The 9,840-nt window shown below is 40.9% G+C and overlaps 1 protein-coding gene across 5 annotated transcripts in view; it reads right to left on the bottom strand.

Annotated features, from left to right (window-relative positions):
- Positions 1 to 5,035: 5,035 nt before the first annotated feature.
- UGGT1 (UDP-glucose glycoprotein glucosyltransferase 1) overlaps positions 5,036 to 9,840 on the bottom strand; it is an 83,769-nt gene continuing 78,964 nt past the window's right edge. For all 5 annotated transcript variants that reach the window (XM_019486130.2, XM_019486129.2, XM_019486127.2 and 2 more), the window contains one exon: positions 5,036 to 9,543. In XM_019486130.2, coding sequence (XP_019341675.1) covers positions 9,518 to 9,543 — 26 coding nt within the window. In that variant the 3' untranslated portion in view covers positions 5,036 to 9,517. The remainder of the gene's footprint in view (positions 9,544 to 9,840) is intronic.

Genomic DNA, 9,840 nt, shown 5'->3' with positions numbered 1-9,840 from the left:
CTCCTTGGATCTATTCATCATGCATCTGCTGATGCACGATAAAGTGCCATTGGCTTTTCTGATGGCTTCGTCACACTGCCGGCTCATGTTCATCTTGGAGTCCACTAGGACTCCAAGATCCCTTTCCACTTCCGTGCCACCCAGCAGGTCATTCCCTAGGCTGTAGGTGTGCTGGACATTTTTCCTCCCTAGGTGCAGCACTTTGAATTTCTCCTTGTTGAATTGCATCCTGTTGTTTTCTGCCCACTTGTCCAACCTGTCCAGGTCTGCTTGTAGTTGTTCCCTGCCCTCTGGTGTGTCCACTTCTCCCCATAGCTTTGTGTCATCTGCAAACTTGGACAGAGTACACTTCACTCCCTCATCCAAGTTGCTGATGAAGACATTAAAGAGTATTGGTCCAAGGACCGAGCCCTGCGGGACCCCACTGCCCACACCCTTCCAGGTCGAAACCGACCCATCCACCACGACTCTCTGGGTGCAACCCTCCAGCCAGTTCGCCACCCACCGGACTGTGTAGTCATCCAAGTCACAGCCTCTTAACTTGTTCACCAGTATGGGGTGGGATACCGTATCGAAGGCCTTCCTGAAGTCTAAGTATACGACATCCACCCCTCCTGTGTCCAGGCGTTTCGTAACCTGGTCATAAAAAGAGACTAGAGACTAGTTTTTCCTTGTCTGAAAAACTGAGTAATTAGCTGTGTCATACCAGTGTGAGGATTGAGCTGATGCTCTTGGCTGTGCAGAGGGAGAACTTCCAATAGAGGAAGCTATAGATGGGCATTGGTGTTAGTTATGACGTTGCTTTGTTGGCTGCATCTCTTCTAGGAATAGGACTACAAGTGCCAGCTGATGATGATGATGAAGCGAGTGTCACCACATTCATGTTGGAAGCACGAGGGCCAAAATGCCAGCAACAGGCTGAATGGTCAATGTCAATAAGTCCTTGGGCACCTGAAGGAGGGCTGTAAGGGCATTCGCAGATGATGTGGTCGACCATCTGAGCTTGAGCACAACTGCAGCCAGCTTATTTGCCGTAAGACCTCAAGCAGCCATCAGAGGGCATGAGACCGGTAGTGCAGATGTCTGCTAACAAGAAACCCTTGTACCTAGGATAGAAAACTCACACCATCCACAAACCACAATGAGGGTCTATACTTTGACTGTCTTGTTTGAAAGCTAGTGGAAGAAGGCCCTGTGTGCAGTCAAACCACAGCCTATCTCTGCTGAAGACTCAAGCCAAGCTAATGAATAACCTTCATAACATTTCTCCCAACTTGTCTGAGAAGATTGACTGCAAGATTTCCAAAGGATCTCTCTGCCTCCAGTTCTGTGAATCCCATAATCAAGGGCACCCTGAATACTGTAATTTGTCTAAATTTGGAATGCATTCATTTTAACTCTTCAGTGGTTCCTGTAATAGTGTTTAATTAATTGACTGATTATTCATCCTATCTTAATGATGTGCTATTGAGTAATGATATGAAGCAGGAGACAAGCACCAAGACATATGGCGCAAGGAAGAAAGGCAAAGAGTGTCTGTACATGGGGCTTGTGATTTTTAACCAAAGCCCCAATATTGCTATATTGTTTTTAATAATAGGGCTCCTGACCTTGCTAAGTGGTGGGGAATTTTTCCAAAAGCCCCTTATATCAACAAAGCCTAAATAGCACAAGTCAAGTGGAGAAAGAAGAGAACATACACTATGTAAGCGTCATTGGTTGTAGTCATGTTGATCTAAGGACATAGGCAGACAGAGCCTTGTCTATGCTATGTAAGGGACTCGGTCTCCTGTGTGGTCTGTTTCATAGAAATGAGAGTGCAGTTTAATCATATGTTGAATATCCCAATGGGTCCAGTAAACATAGGGCTTTTTGGGCAGGTTTGTTTCTAACTTCACTTTTTAGCGGGGTACATTATAGAGGGAGATGCAGTATCTCGTGCATCAAAGAACAATGTTATGGAGGGTTTGGAAAAGCAGAGGACAGTATCTGTACTGGACAGTATATTCAATGCACAGCACAGAGGTTAGTATAGTATTCCGTGGTATGATGGAAACATGTTGGAGCTCTTTAGACTTTGTGGCTTCTGTTCTGATAGCATCATTATCAAGAAATGTATTTTTCCTTATATTACTACATTTGTATTTTGTAACTTTGAAGAATTCTGAAGACCCTCAAGCTGTAGCAGACTCAAGCGCTTGTTCTCACTTGTGTTAGCAAAGGCAGGTTCTTTGATGTGTATCCCTTCTGGTGAATGAAGGTGCCAGAATGGGGTTTCTCCAACTCTTTCAACTCTAGTCTTCCACTGCAGCTAGCTACTACACATCAGCATCCATCTTCTCAAGAGAAAAATAAGAGCTTCAAATAATAGATATGTATCGTATGTAGAGGACAGGGGTTTGGGTTGTAGCTGTGTTGGTCTAAGGACATAGGCAGACAAGGTTCCTTGGGTGAATCTGATATCTTTTATTAGACCAACCCAAATGGTTGGAGAATAGTTATTAAGCAAGCTTTCGGGTTCAAAAACCCTTCGTCAGGCTAAGGAAGCTGCAGCAGTTGGTGTGTGCTCTTCCTGGATGGAATGAAAAGTAAAGAAGCCAGGGGCTGGGCTGGGCTGGGGAGTCAGTTGCCAGGCAGATTGTAATGTATCAAAAATCCAATGTCTGTGTTTAGTCCCTGATCTCTAGTATCCAGCAGGTTGATGAAATGGAGCTCATAGGCTCGTCTCTGGGAAGTGTTGTGTAAGTTTCCCTTGAGGATCAGGACTGAGAGACTGGAGAGAGAGTGGCCCTCCTGTGAGAAATGTGCCCCCACCGGTAATTGGGTGTTTCTGTCTTTGATGGATTTGTAGAGGACAGCATCCAATTTTGCTGATCCTTTGCCTGTACTAATCAATGTTTTGGGTACCCAAATTGAAGTGGCAAATTCTGTTATTATGACATTGCAAAGCTACACTTATTTTTGGTGCTCAAGTCTACACTGCAATATATAACTGTTTTAATAACAGATATTTTTTGAGCCCATGATAGACTTGAACTACTGGTTTTTGTGATTATTCCATATGAACATGGGAAAAATATATTGGCTCATTCTTCCACTATACATTTCACTGTCTTCCTACCTATGATTTATTTTTGATTCTTTCCTCCAGCATGCAAATTCCTCCTGTGTTGGGTGAGCCAGCTCTACTTATTGATGGATGGGAGCTGGAAACCCTGCCAGAAATTACTTTTGAGATGGTCTGACCCACTGCTTGTTCTGGCACAGGGCTTACATGCAGTATTGTTTGCATCCCTCTGCATAACATACAGCTGCTCTTGTCACTCTCAAAACTAAGAGAAACCTCACATCTGTAAGCAGCTGTCTGGTTCTGCTTAGATTATTTAATTTCTGAATAGAGTAACTTATGACCCTTTCCACAATACAGGTTTCCCTCGTTTTATGTGGGTTCTGTATGTGTGAATTCGCTCTTATGTGATGACCCTTTTTATACTAAAAATTTGTTATATGCGAAGTAAATTCATGCTTATGCGATCAGTGTGGTGAAAGCCCAGTCAGCTGCTTTGTGTAGTGAATTGTGGGAGTGACATGCACCAAAATACAGTCATTGTCTGTGACACGTGTTTCTGTAGTTGCCATCCCCATTATGGTAACATTCACCACCACCCTGTGCTTATGTGTACTGTCTGCTGTTGGTGAGTACCAAAACTGTCTTGTAAAAGTGGTAGAGATGGGCCTGAGGGTCACTACAGTGGAGGTCTTGCAACATATCCCTATTTGTTACATTGTAAAGTGGGTTCCCTTTATGCGAATTCGAGTTATGCGCCATTTTCCAGGAACACGTGTACAGCATGAAGCAAGGGAAACCTGTACAGGGGTGCTCATATTCTATAAAGGATCTGGTTAGCAGACTTAAACATTCAAAGCTGCTTGTGTCTATTTCAAAATAGATATTTGGGACCTTAAGGTAAAGCTTCTGTGCTATATGTAGACTATACTTATGTCCAAAGCTTAGACATGACTTCTCTATCCCACTTCCCCAAATTAGCATCCAGTGCTTCTGTTGAAGATTAATGACGGGTGCAATGTTTTGCATCTGGCGGGGGGACGGGGGACTTCCAGTTTACTTACTTTTAAATGGAAGATGAGTCTAACTATAAGCAGCTAAATGCATGTATGTATATACACCTGTGGGATGACAGTCATGATACTTCTGCTGTATTCATATTCAGCCATCTCATTTTCTATAATTCCCAGTCTGAGTGGCTTCAAAACAACTACTTTCCTCCAAAACATTTGCTGTTTCACTGGCAGTTAGACACAGGAAGTCCTGTCTTGGGGCTGGGCTTTGTGTTTTAAAAATGAGGCTTTTTTTGAATCAATTTTTCTACAGGATTTACACATTGTGTGACTAGAGAGCTGCTTCGGCTTTTCCTGAGAGGCTCAGAATCGTTTCTAGCCATAGGGAGTGTACGTTACAACCACAGCACTTGCAGGTACAAAGAAGCTACTAAATAATGTTTTGTCCTGTCTGAGCTGCAACAGTCTGTCAATCTTGGACAGGCTTCTTCAGCCGTCTTCGGACCCACAGATAAGCCAATCATGGAAGATAATTATCCTAGACTGAGAGGGATTTCCAGTGATGATTCAAGACACGACAGACCTTTAAGAAAACTGATCCTAACAGTATGTAGGTGTGTTATTGGTAGCAGGATGCACAAAAAAAAATAGATTTTAAAATCCAAGACATTTCTAATGCATGTCTCAAAGGACACTTGATAGTGTCCTGTTTCAGTGGCCATCTTAATCTTTAGTACCAGAATTTCAATAGTATAAGCCATAGGGATAAAGAAAATAATAATCCATAGAAACTTCTAAAATTACCATAGCCATTTCCCAAACCAAATCTTTAAATAGGGGAAGCTAAATAGCTATCTATAAAGATTGAAACATACAGCTTGAAAGTTACTTTTTACTTGCAGAAGTCCTGTTAATACAAACAGCTGAGAGATCTGGCATAAAAGACAGACATGGCTAAGAAGAGAGGAAAAAACTTTATTGTGTTGAACAGATCTCATCCCTCTCACAGTACTGGGAAACTCCATAATATCAGTTCAGGTAATAGTCTATAGACATTTAAAACTCCCAACATCCACATCAGTAAGTCTTAGCCATTACTCTGTGTGATGGTATTAAAACAAGATTACAGCAAAAAGACAATATGCAGAAAGGTAAAAAGCTGTCTAGGTTTTCTATTTAAGACCTGCCCCCCCCCCCCCCCCCCCCCTAAATTCCTCCCCCAGTACAGCAAATCCCAATAGCTAAGTGTGGAAGTGAATCAAGAACTTGTGTCATACTTTTCCTCCATGCCTATTTCAGCATAGGGGGGCAGCCAAAGCTTCCTTTTAAAAAGAAAACTATATCTATTTTGACTGAAGCCCATGGTGTGAGCTTCATACAAATAAAGACATGCTTTACTTAAATATCTGGGAAACAGTACTCTTTCATTGCTGCTAAGTGGCCTTTCTATCCCCTAACAGCATGGGACCAGATTCAGACACCATAAACCAGTTCCCTTCCTAGTCCAGCAGCATCCTGCATTTATTCATACGTAAGTGACACTGGTCTCTAGTAGTCATAACCAGAAAGATGATCAGAGATGGCTCCATTTAAACAAAACTCACTTCAAATACTACTGTAGGAGTTCAGAGGGAGAGATACGTGTCTCAGATGTGGCTTTGTTTGCTTTTTAAAAAAGACACAGCCCCAAAGGATACTGTTGCCCGTAATCCTGAGAGAAGGAAAATTTTTCCTCTAGTTTGTTTGACCTGTAGTGAGTTTAAAGCAACTATATACAGATGCAGGGCAGTGTACTAAAGCAGCTGGAGTATTTCATATTCAGATCACAGCTAGTGCATATACATCACGGGGAGTAACTATTCGGAATAAGCAGGGGACTAAAATGTAGCAAAAGACACCTTCAATGCAGAATCTCATATTAGAATGGCTTCCTGTCAGCCCATGCCCAATATGGAAGAGGAACACAAAATACCAACATTTGTAATAAGTCAGCTGGTGCCTCAGTGAATAACTAGCTCATTTCTACCATTTCCTCCCTCTAATTCTATTTCTCCAAGCTCACTCACCAGACTTCCCAGGGCTATAACCAAAGAGTGAATCTTTTGAAAAGTAAATGTCCAGCATAGCTGCACAAATGTACCTTGTATGGATTCTGCACGTACTATGCTTTAGAGAATACCTTTTAGCATTTACTCTTGGGCTCCTGCTGACATTCAGTTTACAGCTTGGACATCAATCTCTTTCAAGCTCACTGTAAGCTCTTCTTGTACCTCCTTTGAAAGTTTAGAGACTTTTTTTATTAAACACCAGGTAAATCTTTGTTTCCCCCTCCCCTACATCCAGATATAAATTATGTCAGCCAAGCCTGTACAGTTTTGCATATGCAGTGATGCGTGTATCACTAATTGACATTTGGTAGGTAACTAGTAACTCCAAAAGGCAGGATCTTTGATTTGGCATTAATCTTTTGCACAAAGCTATGCACTATACAGCATTACAAGCAGGACTAAGTTTCACATGTTGCCTGAACCCCATGGAAGGTTTCTATTAGCACCTGTGGCATCTGTCATTTGGAAAAACTCTTAAAAGCAGCTCAACTCCTTCATACTGTACAAACCAAGATAAACTGCAGTAGAACAAGTCTAAAAACCACCTAATTATTCAGCCAGGATTACAGAGATGCTGACAACATTAATGGTGAAGTGTCTGAAAAATGGTTTAAGAGTTGCAGGGAGACTCTGGCAGATGGACTGAAAGAAAATGTGACCAATAATACTTAGCTAAGATGGAATTTATTTGAGCTGGTGTATATATCACAGCCATGGTCATGATATATGTGGTTAAACTGGTCTTTCCTCTAGTTTACTAGTGCCAAGCTACTTTGGTTATGAAGGCCTGCTAAAAACTGGCAGCACACCGTCAGTGGGCACACTCACTGCCATGCAGGCAATGCACTTACCATCTCAATGGAGAATGGGTTCTGAAGCACTCTGGGTCTGTCATTTAATACAGCATGATAAAGATGTCTACTGATGTCAGTACAGCACAGACTAAAGTCATCTGTTTGCCACAGTATGTGTACACTTATTTTTACATCCCAGCATTGAAAACTTTGAAAGCAAATGCCTGCAAAACTTTTAATCCTTTAAAATACCATGTGAATATACCAGCTTTGCACTCTGCAACTGCTCTTGGGGTACTTTTTGTGTAGATGAAAGGAGGGCACAGGAAGCCATCTCTCTCTCCATCTAGCCCTCAGACCATGGGTCTGGTTTGCTGGTGGGATGCATAACCAGACACCCACCTGGAAAATGCACACGAAGCACTCTTCCAAATGCCTCAGCAGAAGATGCATGTAGCCACCTTTTCATAGGTGCCATAAGGAGCACCAGCTAGTACACCTCCTGTGCCAGACATACCCTGTGCCATTCAGCTGGCTGGCACTGCTCTGCCTTACTTCAGAAGTGATTTTTGCCCTCAAGAATAAGAAACTTAACATTAAAAAAAGAAGCAAAATTAACCCTTCCCCTCCAAAAATAAATCTGCCTTCCCATTACATGTTATTTACACAAGATGCTTATTGTAGTTCTACAAATATATACAAGGTCAAGGTTATCTGCACCAGTTTCTAATTTGAAGTAGAGATACGAGCATTGAATATCAAAATTCAACATAGGCAGTGTTCTTGCACTTCCACCGTGAGTCAAAGCACCAAATCTACAGCTTCAGGAGAATTATAAAGGCAATGTAGGAAGCTAATAAACAACTACCGCAGAAACTCACTGTCTTAGCCAAAATTATATGGAACTGAAAAAAAGCACAGGAAAGACTAACTGCACACACTTACAGAAGGCCGGCTAAATGAAGAACTGCTAATTGCGGTAACCGTATTCGAAAAATAAAATCTAAAGAAAATGTATCTGTATCTTGGTCAAAGTGAATGGGTTCCCATATCCACAGGGCTCTGGACATAAAGGTACAAATCTGTTTGACCATAAACAAAACTGTCCAGCTCTCATCTCACCATGGTTCCCAGAAACAACTTTAAGGGATTTTGAGGATACATTTTGTAGCACTAAAACACACAGAAACTACAACTAAAGATACAGTTATTAGCTATGAATGTGCTCCTGTGACAGAATGACTTCAAGTGCTTGTTTTAAAAATGTAGATGTATGAAAGAGGCTTTAGAAATGGACAGCTTAAGAATCCATGATAAGGTCACTAATCCTTATAAGAGGCAACTACTTGAAGCAAGATGTTTTCTGTTCTGTACACTTGAATGAAATGACACATAAAAGCAACTACAGTTTCCCACAAACAATATAAATTGGGACCATAGGGGGAAAAAATTTTCAATCAAGAGGAATCGACTCATGTTCCGTTGTGAGAGCATTACAAGACACTCTCTTTATAAAAGATCAAAGGAAAGAAATGGGGTGAGTGGGGGAACTAAAGTGTACCACCTACAAACTCCAAGGTTTTATTGATGTGACATACGTGTCTGAAGAAAAATAAAGTTACAAAATTTACATGATCAAAAGCTTCCACAGATTTTCATAAACAAAAACATTCATGAATCAGTGAACTGCACCAGTACCAATGCCCTACTAACTTTACAAATTTTTTTCAACTGCAGAAGTTGGGGAGGGAATAAGAGGGTCATGTATTAAACTGAGGGGAGGAGGCCGCCAAATTAGAAAAATAATCTCATTTTAGAAGTCAGATCCAATGTATTGCTTACTTTGTAAGAACATACATTTGGAAGGGATGACATATTTAAATGGTTGGCTAGCATTGCTTTGCAGTAAGCCAACCATTCAAAAGCAAGGAAAATAGATGCCATGTTCTCAATCAAAATAATAAAACTGCTGTTCTGTTACAGAATGAAAGGTATAATGATCAAATCTGAGCAGAGCCTTGTACAAGATGATTCAATCTGAAAACTGCAGGTGCAATATAAGACCAGTTCAAGGCATGATTCCAGGCTTAAACCTAACCTGAAAAAATAAGCTCCATTTCAAAACTTTCCTTGAGGTAAGGACTCCTCTCTGTGCCGCTGTTCCCTGGGTATGCAATTTCCATGCGCTCTTGAGTAAGATATCTGTGGTTAATAGAATCATGACGACTAGTGGTGTTTATGGCAACAGCTAGATGAACAGATCTGCTGCTTTTTCAATGATATTCAGAGTTTTGTTAACTGAAATTCTGGACTCCTCTGCAGGCTCTTTCATTCACCCACAGGTACAAAAACAGTAACACTAATTCCAATAATCCAGATCCTATTTCATATGCAGAAATCAACTCAAAAGCAAGTGATAAAAATGCACACATCATCCCATTCAATTATTCAGCAGTTCTGCAGACATACTGGAAAAACTAGCATTTGATATAAAAATTGTCTATTAAATAGTCTAACTTCATGTTTCCCCATAGATCATAATTCCACATGTGCTGCTGGATCTGTAGAAAAGGAGGGAAAAAGAATGAAAGTCACCTATTTCCAGTTGTCATAACAGGCAATCATTAGACTGATTGGAGTTTTTTAGAAATGGTGTGCACTTTGTTCTGTCAATTCATAACTTGCACTTTGAAAAGTAAAACTTTTTCACAGTAATTCCTTTATAAACTAACAGTACATGAACTTTTGCCAAGCCTGGTGAAATGTGTGTCAATAAATCCTAGCCAAGGTTTTTTTTTTTATATATCCAGTGCCCTTGTGAAGGTATTTTAAGAGCAGTGATTCCCAAGTTTCGAAAA

The sequence above is a fragment of the Alligator mississippiensis genome, chromosome 7 (genome assembly GCF_030867095.1).
Source record: "Alligator mississippiensis isolate rAllMis1 chromosome 7, rAllMis1, whole genome shotgun sequence".
NCBI classification, from domain to species: domain Eukaryota; kingdom Metazoa; phylum Chordata; order Crocodylia; family Alligatoridae; genus Alligator; species Alligator mississippiensis.
The sequence above is the reverse complement of the archived record's forward strand: the minus strand, read 5'-3'. Positions and strand labels throughout refer to the sequence as shown.